The 17,733-nt window shown below is 40.3% G+C and overlaps 2 protein-coding genes across 2 annotated transcripts; both read left to right on the forward strand.

Annotated features, from left to right (window-relative positions):
- The first annotated feature begins 2,537 nt into the window (after positions 1–2,537).
- mrpl53 (mitochondrial ribosomal protein L53) lies at positions 2,538–4,820 on the forward strand. Its single transcript, XM_022747007.1, has 3 exons — positions 2,538–2,638; positions 3,746–3,858; positions 4,586–4,820. The coding sequence occupies exons 1-3, from the start codon at positions 2,544–2,546 to the stop codon at positions 4,702–4,704; spliced, it is 327 nt and encodes a 108-aa protein (XP_022602728.1). The 5' UTR covers positions 2,538–2,543; the 3' UTR covers positions 4,705–4,820.
- A 979-nt stretch (positions 4,821–5,799) lies between these two features.
- On the forward strand, positions 5,800–7,413 carry LOC111223038 (fatty acid-binding protein, heart-like). The gene is made up of 4 exons (XM_022747006.1): positions 5,800–5,951; positions 6,133–6,308; positions 6,447–6,548; positions 7,127–7,413. Exons 1-4 carry the CDS (start codon positions 5,879–5,881, stop codon positions 7,178–7,180), a joined length of 405 nt encoding a protein of 134 aa, XP_022602727.1. The 5' UTR covers positions 5,800–5,878; the 3' UTR covers positions 7,181–7,413.
- Positions 7,414–17,733: the final 10,320 nt, after the last annotated feature.

A 17,733-nucleotide genomic window follows, 5' to 3' on the forward strand; every position in this document is an offset into this window, starting at 1 on the left:
GGGTTTGAGTGACGTGTTTAGTAATATTTAACAAGTGGAGAGAGGAATAAAAAGAGTGTGAAATATAATTAAGAGTGCACTGCAGTTTTATTTCTTTTCATTTTCATCAGTGACAGTATGACTTTGTGTTATTTATACTTCTGACGGGCGCCCTTATGACTCCTGGGAGTTCCTGAGAAACAACTGACTGATGCAGTGAATGTACTGTAGTTCTACCAAAGTGCTGCTTCCTTGCATACTGTGTGGCCTGTTTGTCTCACTAGGGGTGTGGGGGGAACACCTTTTCATCAACAGAAAATGTTCTGGTACTTTTCCTAAGAAACCCTCAGGGCGTTCACACATATATTGTCAGAGTCTTTCTAAATTCAGTCTGTCAGTTGTGGCTCTTTATTTACTGTAACAGTCTAGTAAAATTATAGCTTCTATAGGACTCCATATTCACACCTAACTTGGGTGTCATCCAGGGTGTGAAGAGCAGATGGTATATGAACTTTTTAATGATCAGTGTTATGAGACATTGAACCATGTTACACCACGGTGGAGGAAAAGTAGTAAGCACAGCCTACATTCTTGCACCAAACAGCTGGAGCAGAGAAAAAGCCTAATAGCATTGATACTTTGTAAAAGACCCACGTTGAACATCCTAAATACCTCTGTTTCCCCAAGAGATCATTTCACAATGGAAAGAATATTTTACAACTTATTGTTGTGCTCAGGCAGAGACTGTGGTAGATGAAATCCTTCACCAAGACAATACCTTTTTTTTCTTTGAGGTCAACCATCCACTTGAGCATTCATTGTTTCTGAGCGCCTTCTCTCCCACTATCTTAAAACTGGACATACAGTACAACTACTTAAATACGTACTTATGTGTGTGTGCGTGTGTGTGTGTGTGTGTGTGTGTGTGGTAGAGAGGGTGTGGGGTGTGCATAGGAAATGCTTCTGCCTCTCAGTAGCTTTATGTCTAAATTTAGAGCCCCATGTCTCCACTGTCCAACTGTCACAGGCTGAGTTGGATTGTCGGCCTTTCAGGAAAGAGACTTGAGGCATGTTGAAGTTAGGATAAATTGTATGAACTCTAAAAACAGGGTGGCTATAAATACCCAACTATACTGCATAGAGGTCGAGGAAGTGCAAACAGCTCAAGTGTTTCACAAAATGGGTAGATGGGTTGATTACTGTGCAATATTTTCCCACTCTTTTCTGGAGATTTTTTTTCCCCCCAAACCACGTTATTTAGTGAGAGAAAATAATATCTGACCACTGAAACTTAATGATCAGTTCACTGAGAAAATATAATGAATTCACATTTGCTGCAGCTGCTGAAAAGACGTGGCCAAGAGATAAATACATGTCCACTTGGTCATAGTTTCCACCCTGAAAATCGAATTTGACAAACTTCCCTTCAAAAAAAAAAAAAAAATTGCAAAATGGTTTTGATTTGATGCTCCAGACGCCTCGTCCATTATTTACTTCACAGAAACAATTCATGCCTTAATTAAATTTGACTCAAGTGCTAACCCAGTCAAAATTCAAATGCATTTCCATTTCTGACATGTTTTTCTACCCTGAAAGGCTTTTGACCTTTTTCATCTGCAGAGTGCAGGAAGCAGCAGTAGCTGGGGACCATTTTGCATCCTCCTTGTCTATTTGATTATGAGACGTGTCTGTTTGATTGTCTATTTGGAGAGCAGCACCTCCTTTATTGACTTAGTGCCTGACAGACCCCCCACCCCACCACACCCCAACCACCCACTAACGTAATTCTGTTCTGTGGCATTGTTTGTCAGACGATTACAGGAAGGTGCCACAGTCAGTTTACCTCTGAGTTTGCGTTAATGAGATTTGTCATTTCATTGTGAACGAGACGCTGGTATTTACAAAGCTCTTACTGTGTTGAATTTTAAGATTACCTATATGAAGGCTGTTAATAGCGCATTTGGTGTTATTTAACTATTACTGTGTGTTTACCTGGACACCTGACATTATAAGAGAGAGCAGGGACATGGTTGTAGCCTACATCACTGATTCCTGCAGAGGTCTGATATTCAACAAGCAAACAAGACATCTTCTCTAGACCCCATGTTGGAAATGTATTCACACATAAGGCAACAGCATCACAGCCAATAAATTTCATACCTCAGCTCAAAGATGTTAAAATATCAACTTTTAGAGCGCAAATACAGGATGCAAATCAAATGTTGAGGATTTTAAAAGATGCTAAGCAAGGAAAACACATTCTAAATATCCATGAACTTAGGAACTGTGGAGGTGGAAATCTAAATATAAACCACATAAAAAAATACAATCCAAATCATTGCTATCCTCACATATTTCTACGTATATTAGGCATGCAAATCTCAAATAAAACCCACTGTTGATCTATCATCTCTAAATGTGCATCTGATGACATTTCTGCATCTACTAGTTTCCCAGTCAACTACCTGCCTAACAGCGGTGAGTGGTTTATCCTCTGGCGCCCTCTAGGGGCTCAATGAGCGTCATCACTCTCTGGCGAGGTTAGAGGTCACTGCAGAACAAACATGGCTGCCACCAGTAAAGCGACCGTGCTGCTGAAGGCTGTGAAGACAATAACGGTTCGGTTTTGTCCGTTCGAGTCCAACGTCCGGTCCACAAGGTGAGAAGTGTGTCTGTGTTGACTGGTCGTGTTGTTGCGTCGTTTTGTTTAGTCCTGACTGCGGAGAGAAGGAGGTTAGCAATCTGTGAAGGGACATGGCAGTGTTTCCAGACAGCAGTCAACCTGAGTTTGTTTTATTTAACGCTTCTTGGAGTGAGAAATATAGTTATGACTAGTGTTGTCGAACCTGAAGTGACTGTGGTCTCATTTCACAGCTTTATATTTGTACAAGTATGTTTCATCTCTGTCCAGTGTTAGCTTTTACATAACATATGAGCTAATTGAGTTATACATTTTTCTTAAAGGCATAGTCGTTATAGGAAACCCCTTTTCTTCTTACGTCATACTCCGGGATTCACTGTTCAGTAAACTTTCCTTCATATTTGGTTTTGAGTGCGCCTTAATCTGTGTGTGTGTGTGTGTGTGTGTGTGTGTGTGTGTGTGTGTGTGTGTGTGTGTGTGTGTGCGCGCGCGCGCGCGCGCGCGCGCGCGTACGTACGTGAGTGTGAAAACTCCTATGCTGTTTAGTGCTGTTAATCACCTGATGACTGCAGTCCCCCTGAATAGCAGCATCCCAAAGCAAAAATTACTAGTGGTGGACGATGTATTTACTTTTTTTCCTAGCTGTCTAAGTAAATGTGGCAATACCACTATGTAAAAATTCTCTCTGAAAGTTCTGCTTTGATGATTTTGCTTCCATAAAAGTGCATTAGTGAGATGCACTGGGGTATCAAAAATTAAAAATACTTTTTATCCAGGCATATTCTTATATTTTTACTTATATTTACACCTATTCATGTGTAAGCAGTAGAAAAAAGAAAATAATTCACAATAACAATATAATCACAATAGCTACAGAAAAAAATCTGTCAAATTCATCTTTAACTTTGTTTACTGTGTATTCTGTCTCTTTTTTGGCAAATGAATTAGACTCAAACACAAGGTTATTGAAATGGTTATTGTCAATACCGGTATTTCGACACCCCTAGTTAGCAGTATTCCCATGTTATATCTGTTTTAAAGTGGGACACATTTTAATTAGTCTGAATATAGTTTGGTAAGTTTTCTGCAAAGATATAAGTTCATCTTTTATATTGCATATAACAGGGAGTTTCTGGCCATGGTGGGCTCAGAGAAGGCCAGGTCTACCAACATGAACTGTGAGGTGATATCCATGGTGAAACATGACATGTCTGAACCAGTGGTGGACGTTACTTATTGTAAGTATTATCTGACTACATTGAAATTTGTGGAAGAAGATATTTCAGTTAGTTTAATTTCACTATTCATCCATATACTAGAAAGTAAAGACATGTCCAAGGCTAATTATCAAAGAGAGACTGTTCAGTTTGGTATTTTTGCAATCTCAAACTGAAGCAGAATAAAAAAATAAAGGCATCATATTGCATCTTGAAAATGCTTAAATTACATTAAGTTACATTCTCAAAAATGAGCTACTTAAGAAGAAAATCTTTGTCAATTACATTTACATAAATGTGACTGTCTTAATATAAAAAAAAAGCCTACAGATTCCATCAATGATTTCTCCCCATAAGATGTAGCCAGAGCTTGAAGACATCAGTGTGACCTGTTCTTTTTTATGTTATTTGGCTCATGTTGGCTCCTTTTTAGAGAAGACCTTTGAGACATGCTTATGATGAAAGACAGTATGCTAAAGTAAATAAACCAGGACCAGGTTCATAAAGTCATACTGTATGACTTATTACACATTAATCATCACTGGTACACACAATGAGTCAAGTACTTCATCAAAAGCAGAAAAGTCTGCCATAGGTCAGCACAGCACTGTATGGAAGTAGCCAAGCATGTTAGCTGACTTTTTCTCAGAGTTACCTTTTCACCTCTTAGTCGCTTAGACTCCTTATACACATTGCCATTGTGGCTCTGTGAGTCATGCCATTGTGTCTTTTTCTTTCTGTACTACAGCAGATGGGGAGAGGCTGGTGATGAAGGGAGCAAAGTTGACCAGCAGGGAAATGCTGAGTGCGTTTCAGTCACGGTGTTTAGCCAAGGACTCGCAAGCAAAAGCTGCAGCAAAGAAGTGATGATCTGTGTGTTGAATATACCTGTATTGGAATTTATCTGTATTTATCTGTATACATTATTAGATGTTTATAATAAAAGTGTCTCATGTAAATGTGGGGATTCTGGTGTGAGTTGACCTTTGGTTCACTGAAGCTAAGCCCTGCATTGATTGTGATGTGATCTAATTTGGACAGGAATGATATTGAGTCAGTTACTCCTCCAACTGAATCACTCGTTCCAAATTCCTTTTTTTTCTCCACTGTCAACATGAACTTTTATTACAGTCAAACAAAAAAAAGTACTGCACCCTGTTGTTAATGGGAAATGGTTTGAACATCCCCATCAGTTATGCTTATGTTCTCCAAATTAAAGACATCAATTGAAATGCTTTAACTGCTAAAAAAAACATGCTGTGATCAGGAGAGGGTCATGCTGTGTCCTTGCATAATGTGCCATTTTCCTGATAAAAGAGACCATTCCAGCGTTTTAGAGAACATTATGCAAGCTCCAACCTTTGACACAGCAGGCTTACATGTAATTTGGCACAGAGTTTCAGATGCAGCCTCACTGAAAAAAAAACCTTTCACCCAGTCACAGATAACTGAAATCCCGTCCTCTCTGCAAGTTACCCCCTGTTCCATTAGCATCTCTAACTTAATGGCGTTTCTCCATGGATGGATTCTTGTTACATCCATGTTTTTCACATAGAAAATGTATTTCAAACATTTTTTTTTTTATTAAGCAGAAATATGTTCATGATTGTATTTATCATTCATATTCATATTCTAGACTAAATCACTTTAATGTCTCCCACTATACAGGAAAATAAAATTGGTCCCACCACCAAATTAGGGACCCTTTTCTAAAATGCTTTAGAAGTTGTAACTAATTATATAATTTGAAAATCATGTATTAATTGGGTAAATATCTATTATAAGCCAACACATTTTGGATTGTGATGTTAGAAAGTCCCAGTAGCTTGTATTTGAAAATCAACTTTAAAAACCCTTAATGAGAAAACAGATGCTGGATTTCTATTACGTGACGTGTCAGGCTGTGATTGGCTCCTCCTGCGTGGTTGAATGTCGGGTTGGCCCTTTAAAAACGCTCTGATCCTGTTCCCACACTGGAAGCGAGTTGAATCCGGAGTCACCCCACTGGCCGTTGTTGAGGATATCACACCAGACTGCAAACATGGTTGAGAATTTTGTTGGGACATGGAAGATGATTTCCAGCGAGAACTTTGATGACTACATGAAGGCAATTGGTAGGAGAGTTTGTGAATTATTTGATGGCAAAAAAGTAGAAATAACTTTTAAAAAAAAATGGACTCACAATATTTGGATTTGCTCGTCTACAAACAAGTGCAAATGTTTCCAGTGTATTAAATAAAGTGCATGTTGATTTTTTTTTTTTTGTCACGATAACGTTACCTTCCCGCTCTGCAGGTGTGGGATTTGCAACCCGGCAGGTGGGGAACCGGACCAAGCCCAATTTGATAGTGACCGTGGACGACCAAGGGATTGTATGCATGAAGTCTCAGAGCACCTTCAAAACTACTGAAATCAAGTTCAAGCTGAACGAGCCGTTTGAGGAGACCACCGCCGACGATAGGAAGACAAGGGTTAGTGTGATGTGATGGACAGAAAGAGAAAGAGAGAGAGAGAGAGAGAAAGAGAGAGAGAGACAGAGAAAGCAAAACAAATTAAATCACAGCTCCTGTGCGGGAGTTGACGGGTTGTCTCTGTTCTGTGCCCTGCAGACCGTGGTGACGCTGGAGAACGGCAAACTTGTGCAGAAACAGAGCTGGGACGGCAAAGAGACGAATATCGAGAGGGAGATCACAGATGGCAAATTAGTAGCGGTAAGGTTTTTTTTTTTTTTTTTTTTTGGGGGGGGGGGGGGGGGTAAAATCATAAAACTTTGTAGTGATAGAAGTAACTTAAACTTTTAGATGCATTGAATTACATGCAGTAGTCTTTAAATTCACTTCATTACACATAAGCATCTTTACTTCTTTTTTTAATCATAGGCCAATTAAGGTTCAATAAATAGTCTGCCAATGTAAATGTAATGTTCATGACCAGTTATTTCTGCATACTCTTGCATACTCCACATTTCACTTGAGAACTAGGGCAAGCATGTATCTTAGGGTAAAAATAACATTGCATTCCTAATGAAACAGGGGGAAACAGTACACTTAAGTAGCTACTATAAGGACAGAAATACTAAGAATCTCCCGTATATGTTCTGTTTTTGGCAGAGTGCAGTTATATCATGAGAGATTAAAAAAAAAAAAATCATATACCTCTGTAGAAATATTATACATACTACAGCTTTGTGTGATAGCTACAGCTTAAATTCTTCCCCTTATTCAAAGCATATACAGGAATTTGTCTTCACCTGTACCTGATTTCTCTCCCCCCCTCCCCACACACATAGAAATGCATAATGGGAGACGTGATCGCAGTGAGAACTTACGTAAAGGAGGCGTGATTGGGGTCCCCTCAGCCCACTCCTTGGATGCATTGCTGGATGACAGGCTCAGTTCAATGAGCGTAATACCAAACTGAAGTAATGGTGTGTTCTGCTCTTCTTATTCTTTATCTTCACTGTGTTGCCAAAAATCAAATTTCTGTGCCTCTGTTCTCCAACATGACACATTTGGTTTCATTTGGAATTGTTGTGGTGATTTGAATAAAAATGAATGACAAACTGTCAGAAATGATGCCTCTGTGATTTTTATTGAGTAGCTGTCCGTAAGTCAATTTGCCAGCTGTTTATTTGAATTAGTTCAAATTCAGTTATGCCATTCTTCAAAGCATTCCAGTCATTAGGGCATGCTGAGGAATGCCGTACAATCAATGTGCCCTAATGGGAACATACCACCTAATCTGACAAGGTGATTTCCTGACTTTAATGGTTTATCCTCATGCTTGGTGAATATTACTGTAATTATTCCACATGCAATCACATTTTCCAGCTGTTTTGGCTTGTGCAGCTCCTTTATATTTCCTTATTTTGGTCAGAAGACAAAGACAAAAAAGGTTCCAAACATATTCCCCTCTTAAAGGTCAAGAAGCAGTCCAGCATCCTGATGATGTAAGATGTGTGTTGGCAGAGGACTCCTTGAGGAATGTGAACTCTTTTTTTTTAGAAGTATTAGGAGTATCATGTAGAGAGTTCAGTGAGGAAATGTAGCCCCTCTTCCTTTTTGGGAGGTTGAACATTTCCCATTGCACATGTATTGGCAGCTGTACGTACATGGAGAAACTAAAAGCATTATGGGTTGTCCCAACAGACGTCCCCGCCCTTTGGCCGCTGGTCAAGTGTGTGTATGTGTGTGTGTGTTGAATGTGTGTGTGTGTGCGTGTGTGTGTGTGTGGGGGGATTGTTCCAGAGGCGACGGCCACTTTCCCATGACAGGAAAGGGAGACGATAGCACTGATTGGACCTAATGGCCAAAACAGCTGAAAGAGGTGGAATTGTGGGCCAACACTCTTGTTCCCTTTTGTGTGGACAATGGTACTGGCAGCAGCTGAGGACGTACAGTAGTTGAACTTTTGGGAAGATGCCAAGTGGATGAGAATATCACAGTGAACTGTTAGCAAAGGTCACCAGAGTTGTAACAGTTTATGATTGGCTGTGTTTTAAATTCTTCAAATATATTTCACTTTTATAGATGAGGAGCCATTTATACTGTTAACAACAACAAGAGTAGCACTGTAAGCGACATGGTCCTTTCCTGGATAACACACGCCACCAGTCTGATACAGTTAACAGGGGGTACATTTTCCCTTAACCCGTTCCCATCAATTTCAAAAGACAAGCAACTTGCAATGATCTTCATACAGTCAAGGCTGGATTACCAACCCAGCAACGACGAGCTCCAAACCCTCCAGGGGCCCCAAAAGCCCCAGGTTCACTGTGTCAGTTAGTTTTTGATTCCCTGCAAACCTTTTAGGGAATTTGTACCACTACAGTACAATATCAAAAATCTTGTGGCTCTCTTTAATGTATAATGTGATCACATGATGCATTTTCCTAAATAAGGAATCAAATTACAATCTAATTGACATAAGAAAACCTGGGGCCAGGTAGTGATCCAGTATAGTTGGTTTCTCTGAAGAGCCCATGCTTTGCCTCTGTGCACACTGTCCTAAATGCTGTGTATGCACATTATAAAAACACGGTCATTTTCTCACAGCCAGAAAGAAAAGATCACATCTGCTACGGATTGACTTACAGGTGCAGTGCTTGTGATCCACAGGCATCCCCGTCACTTTGTTTGGATAACTGCGGGGAACGAGGCAGATCTCCACCTCTCCCACTTTATCTCAGACATCTTGATTTGATGGTCCAACGTGTTTTTTAATTATCTAAAATATAACTCGGAAACTGGGGCTGGAAACTCGAACAAAACATGAGTCAAACTCTGCAACTGGGAAGGCTTTTAGCATTTCTTGTCATGAGTGGCAGCTTGATTATGTGAATTGGTAGGAGCTGTACAGTCCTGAAAAAGAATACTATCTCACACATGAACAGTGGTGCAGGAGGCAGAGCATCTGAAAAAATATTTTCTAGCCTAAGGCCCAACAGGATAGAAAGGGAGGTATTCTACATGGAGAGGAAAGGTCCTGATCTTCCTCTCCTGCCCACAGTCGACGGAGGTAAACCTTACGTCAGCAGAGTGGTTTCAGAGTGCAAATTAGGAAACTGTTTAGGAAGGAAGAAGATAGTGAGAGGCCTGTTGAGAGTTCACTGGCAGGATAAACTGGAGTTTAGACATTCAGTGTGATCATCCTCAAGTTAGGATTTTCCTTGTAATGTCATGTAGAAGAAAATACACTAGGGTATATGAATAACATGGCATAGGCTATATGATATGGGTCTGACATTACTCACACAATGTAAACTGCTAATTTATCCTCTTATTGCATGAGTGGTTGTGTGTGTGTGTGTGTGTGTGTGTGTGTGTGTGTGTGTGTGTGTGTGTGTGTGTGTGTGTGTGTGCATGTGCGTGTGCATGTGCGCATGCGTGTGCGTTCTCATGCCTGACAGACAAAGGTATCTTGTTGACACTGGGGCTGTTTTGTGTTGAGAAAGATTGTCTTGGACTTTACAAGAATGAAGTCACATCCTTTGCATAACATCTGGAAAGCTCCACTTGAGTTGTCGTGTTGACTCCCTTCCTCTGCTTAAACTCTGTCTAACACAAACACCTTTCATGTTTAAGTGGATCAGCAGGGCTAAAGATACACTCATGCATGAGCTATAAATTGACTCTTGTACTTAATTTGACCTGGTTTTATGTTGCACAACCAAAATGAATTAAAAGGGTGCTCCAGGAATACAATCTCGACTTTGACTGTCTATGTCAGTCAAGAGTAATTGATATCTATTTCTTTATTGTTTATGTGTTTATTTGCCATGGCTTGAGGGAAAACTGCTTCCCTGGTTTGATATTTTCTAAATGTTGCCTAATTCTTAAGAGATGCAAAGGAATGCTGAACTTTGAGGAATGATGGGTGAGAATGACCTGTAGTGTCTGAGACTCTAAACAGTCAGTCACAACAATGTAATCTGGAAAGCAGGGAACAGAATTTGGAGCTTTGTAACCAAAGAATGTTAGGTACAAAAAACCAGGGACAAAATCTTACCTTTGTTTTTTCCACATCAGGGGAAGTGTGAACATTAGACAGATAACAGTTTTAAAAAGGGGGGAGATCGTTTCCTTAGTGATGACACAACGTTTAATTCAATCGTGTGACTGTGACTGAATTTAGGAGGAAAATGAAGAACAAGTACACAAGGAATTTTATAATTCAAGAAGCTCAAGGCAGGTGACCTGACTGAACAGCTATATTTCATTTCACAGTCATTATGCCTTTGTCTTTTCTTTGACAAATTAGACATTAAAATCCCAAAACAAGACTTTTTTCAATCCCAAACACAACATTGAAATGGTGAGACTGTAACTTAATATGCCAGTAAAATGATGACACAAAAACATTTCCTTCACAACAGCTTGATATCAGCTTTCTCATTGTGGTTTGCTGTTGAGTCTGAATGACTCTGGTTTCAGGGAGGGAAATGCAAACAAGAGTGAGGAGACGATCACGTCTGTACCTCCAGCTCAAATCCCACTCTGCGTTTTTCAGTTTAGGTTTCTGCTTGTGTGTTTGTGTGTGTGTGACCTTGAGATCAACTCCCACCTAGACACATCTCACCGATTCTCGGAGGGTTTCTGAGAAGTTTTGCTTCCACATTCGCTCATAACATTGTGCATTCATCAGTTTTACCTCAATCCTCCCCACAGGGCCTACAGCACCCAGGATCAGTCTCCAGGGGCAACCAAACAGCTGGGCAGAACTATGTCAATTGAGGCCCAACTGGACAGTAGGGGAGGCTGGTTGCTATGCAACAAGCTTCCTTTCCACTGACCCTCGCAATCCAGTTATACTAAACAGTGAACTCTGATTTCTTCATCAAGTGTCTGAGTGTTATGCAAGCTGTGCCCTGCCCAGTCGACCAGAGGCAGGCTGTGCTATCATCTCCCCAAACACCCAGAGAGACGGTGTCTGTGATCCCAGGAAGGGACATTGTTTTGAATCAGGGAGTCCAGCTCAGGCATCTGGAAACCAATCACTCCCAAAACTTTGATATGAGCCAGTGTTGTTTAATTCTGTGTCTGATAATTGATCCAGTCCTTTCCATTGTTTACATACAGTATAAACAATTAATATAGGCAATACATTCAGTTGCCTAACTAAATCTAATGCAGTCTAATGCAATACATTATATTGCTTTATACATAGAGGTGTTTCTGTTATTTAGTTTATCCTCATTAATATATATTAATGAGAGAGACTATAGGATGGACAAAATATAAGAAACCCCTGTCAATATAATACAATACAGCTCAACAGCCCCACAAACTGTAGTCATCATCAGTGATCATACAGTACCTAGGAAACTGGAAACTGATATATTGCTCATGTGTGGTTAGAGCCTATGAAAATAAGGGAGTGTAACACAATTTTCTTATTCATTCTAATATTCATTTTATTTTAAGTGCTGAAAAAAAATCTGACTCGGCAGTGACTCGGAGGTCTGGAATTAGGCTGCTCCATAGGGGTGTCAGAGGTCAGGGTCAGCTAAAGAATGCAGACAGAAAGCCAAGTAGTATGAGACTTATTAATATGTTTGATCCACTGGATTGCATGGGTACTGCTTAGCCACTGTGCAAGAGGTTAAGCATACTTAATATTCAAAACCAACAATCCGCCCTAAATGAGCCAGTGAGTCATTTAGAAGTAAGTTCTCGGTCTCTTTTTTAATAAAGCAAGTGTTTCAAACGATTCTTAATCTAAGTAGCAAGGGTGTCGAGCCAGCTCAAAATATAACTTCTAAAGGCACCTCTACTGTATATGAGGAAATACATTTTAGCCTTTGAGGAGACCACAAAGAATCACTGTTTTTCAAGTCATCCCACCAGGAGTTCCTGTCAAAGCGAGGCCCCTGCGAGTCATTGAATAGCTCAGAGGAAGGATGGTGGAAATCTTTAAAGTGAGGCTATACAAACCAAATCCTACACAATGGTTTCCCCTAGGGAGCCATTCCAACCTAAGCTCGCCACCACGGCTTTTATGCTATATACAAGCATGTTTACCTGCCTGTTCTTTTGTCCATGCATTTGTGCTCTGGCATTTCTCTTCAAAAGCAGACAGAGAAATGTCCAGCTAGGCAATAAAAAGTCAGGAAGTGTCGGTATTTTCTGCCCGAGTCCACCACAAGTCATCACTGTGTTGTGCAGTGTTATCCACTCCTCCTCCTTCGACTACTGTGTGACAGGACATGTGATCTGTAATCTGGAGGGAGGGTGATGGTGGTAGGGGGCAGTGAGGAATGGGGTGATCATTGAAATGATTGTGTGTGTGTGTGTGTGTGTGTGTGTGTGTGTGTATGTGTGCTGCTTGAATGTATGTGTGCCTGTGTTGAACCAGATGGGAAGTAATTTACTGTAGACGGTTCATGTTTGTTCACATTAAGCGTTCTTTGTGCTCAATCCTCAGAAAGAACTCGGTGACTCCATAACATGCAGAGCAGTTTATTTTATGGCCGCAGCATGAAGAGTGTGAGCGGAACTTCTGTGAGGGGAGAACTGAGTTCAAACACTAAGTTATTACATAATCAAATAAGAGCTTTACATGCTCAGTCCTCAGGAAGTTGTAGATTTAAGATATATATATATATATATATATATATATATATATATATATATATATATACATTAAAATACGTAAAACATGTAAGATGGTTACTTGCATTAATTCTGCAACTGAGCATTAAAATGAAGCCATGTAAAGGAGCGAGCAATTAAAGGAGCGCGCTGGGAAATCGGGCGGTGGCAGCAGACATTACATTCTGAAGTTTGACTTTACTTTTGGGCCGGAAGAACAATTTGTGCCAGACAGTGCAGCCACCTGTCTGTTGTACCTCATACGATAAGACAAAAAGGGCAAGAGGAAGGAATCTCAAGGAATCTAAGTGAATAAAGGCCATGGAGAGGTGATACTTTGTCGTGGTTTCTGTGTTCTTGGTAGTGCAGCAAGACGACAGACACACACACACACACACACAACACACACACACAAAACACACAAACACAACACACACACACACACACACAGCACACAACACAACACACACAGATACACTGACCTTCTACTGCAGGTGCTGTGGCTGAATGGTGTCGGTATTTTAAAGGTCAGACTTTGCTGTTTGTCTGCCATGGTTTCAATGGCTCACATTTTTGGTCAACAGAAAGAGGCTGAGAAATATGAAAGAATGAAGCTCAGAGTTTGTCAACAACAGAAGCTCTATATGTCAGATGTCTCACTTTTCTTCTACTGAACAACCACACACGGCATTTCAGCCAGCGTTAACAAATGCCACACTCTCGCAGTAATGTTAATCATGGGTGGAGGATATGTGTTGGTTTTTGAAAGGAAAGTATTTGAGTAATTTATAATTCAAAACCCATCATTTTGCTTTGCCCACAGAAAAAGAAGGAGCAATAATAATTCTTAATTATTAATTTTAAATTATTTATTAATTCTCAATTATAAAGTGATTCTGTCAATACTGGAATATATACATTATCTGATGCTACATTTCATCACTGACTGAGCACAGACAGTTTGGACTTGGCTCTGGAAACATTAATCAAATAAACAATAGGCCATCAGGAAATTTGGCCTGATGGACACTTTGAGACATACAGTAGGCTACGGGCACTTCCCCACAATGCACTGGAGAGATAACCGAAGCCACTGATAGGCAGTAGGAAAACGGAAGCCATTAGTCAGAGGCTGACCTTTCTCCAAGAGCCTCACAAACAGACCTTTCAGGAGCATGAACCCAAACAACAAACCTGAGATTAATTAAACTACCACAAAGTTTTCTTTTTATAGGTCTCTCCTAATGTCTCTTGCCAAAGTGTGAATCAATGGATAGTTATGGTGCTGTATGCGTTTTGTCAAATGCCAGTAAGAGTATAACAGCACACCACCAGCTCATAAAAGCTAAGCAGCCAAAGCTATTTGCTAATGTAGTTGTAGGATAGGAACACATTTCTTTATTAAGCTGAACTGTACGACTATAAACCTGAGGTCTGTGGGTTTACAGCTGTTTGAGTCGACGCCCGTGTGAAACTTACCGAGAAATAGCTCAGCTGCCTTCCCTACAATGCACAGCTGCACGTTAAACAAACAAGCACCCTCTGTGGGTCAACTCTTATGTTAGCTCTTTGTCTTGTCAGGGACTTCTGCTGGGGAAAAAGCAGAATCGAGAGTAAGGCATGTGACTAAAAGTCAAGATCCTGACAGCAGTGTATAAGAGAGTGTAAGAGAAGTTATAGTGGAGGTTAGAGCGAGGCACCGTGAAACATCCAGAGAAAACTGTAGCACAGAGGTCATTATCATCTGGACTGCAGAGCATGTGAAAGAAGTTCTTCAAAAGTGAACTATTGCTCTAGGGAAACAGCAGAAAAAAACAGCCAACGTCTGTTGAATGGCTTAAACAGATTCGGAAACAATTTTGAACTATAAGCGCAAAAATATGTGCATGCATGTTTTTCTACTAAAATATTCAAGACTTAGATGGTATCCAACAATTTTGTTACTCTTAGGAGAAGCAATGTGGTAAAATTAGGTCTCCATTCATTATTTTACCCAGTTTACCAAAGTTTTATTGCTTGTTAAAATCTTTTTTTTTTTTTTTTTTTTTTTTTTAAAAAATTTTTTTTTTTTTTTTTTTTTTTTTTTACAAGACATCGGTTTTTACCTTGTCCTATAAATCTGCACTGCTTTTTTGACCACTTGGGGCAGCGCAATAAGCCGTACACACAACACAGATATATTATCACATCACAAAGTTAATGTAGAGAACTTGTTGGAAAACAGTTGTCTGTTTACACATCCAGCAAACACGTAGCAACATTAGCATTCGTTTGGAGTCGCTGCTCTGTTTTGGTCTATACCAACTGCTGAGAGAAATATCAGGCTTTATTAGCAGCTACATGTTCCACTATGCTCAACAGCTATTTGCAAATTTCATCTGTCTTCCTTTTGGTGCAGGGCAGGGAGCGTACAGTAGATTTGGCAAAAGATGAGACAAAAAGCAGAGAAGTGCTGTAGGTAAGAGGGGAAAGGAAAGGAATGTGGTATTGTTACGTGATGGACCCCTCACCTCACCACAGTGTGCCAGCAGCAGGGGGGAAAGGTGAATATGTGCACAGACGTTAAAGATGCAGGAAATAAAGAGAATTAGGTGAGGGTTAAAGCGCCGAGGAGGAGGAGGAAGATGAGGGGAATTTTACTTGAAGCAGGAGCCGGTGGGGGAGCAGTTGTACTCTCACTCTCCCCCTTGGGTGTTCCTGTCAGGGCTCCAGGGAAGCAGACATAATTCACTTAATTGGTTCTCACTGTTACACATATAAGACAAAGCCACAGAATCTCAGAGGGATTTTTCTCTTCTCTGGGCCAAAGGTAGCACGGACTTCCCTCTGCTGCCTCAGCAGATTAAGCTGTTTTTTTTTTTTTTTTGTCTTTAACACTTTATTCTAGTCACATTTCCCATGCATCAGCTGCAAAAAGTTGTACTTATTACTACAACATTGATGATTTGATGAAAGGAACTGATCTGAAAGGGTACAAGCACAAATCACAGTGAAGGAACGACTGTGTAAGCATTACAGACTCTTGGATCAAAGAGATTAGTCCTGTTTGAGGCTGTAATTACTACTGTGGAACCTGAATATCCCCTGTTGCTCTCATTATAGCGTGTTCTAGTTGATGGATTAAAACCATCACATAAACAGTCTTACTAACTTATACATAAATCACATGACAGCAGCCCTCCATACCCTCTCAAAACAGGATGTGAGTGACCCCGTTCCCCACATTCTCTGACTAATGCTTTGTTCATTTCTTTAACCTTCGACCCACTGGACACATTCAGACTGGGCTAAATCACTGTGCACCGAGAGCTCAGACCAGTACGTGGTTGTACAAGGCAACATGCCAGCACGAAAACCGCATGAGCATAGAATAAAGCCAAATCTGCAGAAAGCTAAATCTTGAGTTCCCACATGAACTAGAGGGGAATATTTCCCACTGAGCTTCCTGACAAACTTATCTGAATGATACATTTGAAGATCCAAGAGTCAGTGCTTTTTGTTAAGTACCCCACCCCCCCCACCCCCCAGCATCACTGACTAAGACCAGTGATATGCTGTTATCTATAGAGCCTTTATGTAAACTGTGATTAAATTCCTTGACTGTAGGAATCCCTTGTTTTAACAAGAGTAAATAGTGCGCTCTGACAGTCAGCCTGCTATAGGGCAAATGCCACTTAATTCAAGATTTCATGTTTCCTTGCCATATGACTAAAGACAATTTAATTAACTGAGCATGAAAAACTCCTCCAAAGATGACCCACTTTCTAAATTAACTTCAAATTTGCAAAAAATAAATAAGGCCAACAGATGCAAATGTTCATTAATTGCAACTCTTAAAATAAGCATTTTTTTCCTGCAATGAGGAATAAGGACTGTATCCTGGGAAAAAAAACAGACATTAAGACCAAACACACAATAAAAATAAGTCCATGAAGGGCATTTCCAAGCAATTAAGGTTATTTGTTGACCTTGTTCCTGTCGTGTATGTCTAGGGGCATGGTACACACCCTGTATAGACACAGCAACCTTTATTCACAGGAACTCTATGAACTGTGTGTACCTTTTAGGTCATTGAACAGTTCGCTCACCCTGCTGTCTGCCTCACACTCAGCGGTGTGCACAGGGTTTTTTAAAGAGTAAAAATGAAATGAATGGAATGAAGGAGCATATCTTCCACGCTTACTAGTGTGTGTGTGTGTGTGTGTGTGTGTGTGTGTGTGTGTGTGTGTGTGTGTGTGTGTGTGTGTGTGTGTGTGCATTCATCATGAGCCAAGCAGTTTGGGTGCAGCCATGGTAAAAAACATTTTCCTTGTGACACTGAGTAAAAATGAAGCGTGTAAATGTCACATCATGAGGCTGCTACAAATGAAAAAACATGCGCCTCTACAGTCAACTTGACTTCACATGAAGAGCATGGGCGTTGTGCCAACTAGACCCAGAGTTTAGTGGCTCAAGTGTTCCTATGACATTAGAATTAAAATGAAGAATGAGAACAGCGCTTCACAGGTTTAAAAAAAAAGGGCACTTCCGCACTGTGTATGCCGTGTTACAAGATGTTCATCTCCCATAACATTTACTGTATCATTAACCTGTTGTGTTGACTCAAGCCGACTCAGCCCATAAGACACACACGTGACCTCTACTGATGTAACAGTGTGCTCAATATTTGCTCATGGTGATTTGGCAGATATTTGCCTAATATTGCTTTCCTTTGGTGTACTGTATTTTACCACACCATGTCAATGATCGGTGCATAGACCTGCTTTTTAACAGCTGGTGTAGGTTGAAACGATTAAAATGACTGTTT

Source organism: Seriola dumerili, unplaced genomic scaffold, assembly GCF_002260705.1.
Source record: "Seriola dumerili isolate Sdu_G_001 unplaced genomic scaffold, Sdu_1.0 BDQW01000110.1, whole genome shotgun sequence".
Taxonomy (NCBI): domain Eukaryota; kingdom Metazoa; phylum Chordata; class Actinopteri; order Carangiformes; family Carangidae; genus Seriola; species Seriola dumerili.

Coding starts and splice junctions, on each gene's coding strand:
- mrpl53 (XM_022747007.1), top strand. CDS start 2,544: ATGGCTGCCACCAGTAAAGCGACCGTGCTGCTGAAGGCTGTGAAGACA. Junction 2,639..3,745: donor TCCAACGTCCGGTCCACAAG/GTGAGAAGTGTG, acceptor TGCATATAACAG/GGAGTTTCTGGCCATGGTGG. Junction 3,859..4,585: donor AGTGGTGGACGTTACTTATT/GTAAGTATTATC, acceptor TCTGTACTACAG/CAGATGGGGAGAGGCTGGTG.
- LOC111223038 (XM_022747006.1), top strand. CDS start 5,879: ATGGTTGAGAATTTTGTTGGGACATGGAAGATGATTTCCAGCGAGAAC. Junction 6,309..6,446: donor CCGACGATAGGAAGACAAGG/GTTAGTGTGATG, acceptor TGTGCCCTGCAG/ACCGTGGTGACGCTGGAGAA. Junction 6,549..7,126: donor CAGATGGCAAATTAGTAGCG/GTAAGGTTTTTT, acceptor CCACACACATAG/AAATGCATAATGGGAGACGT.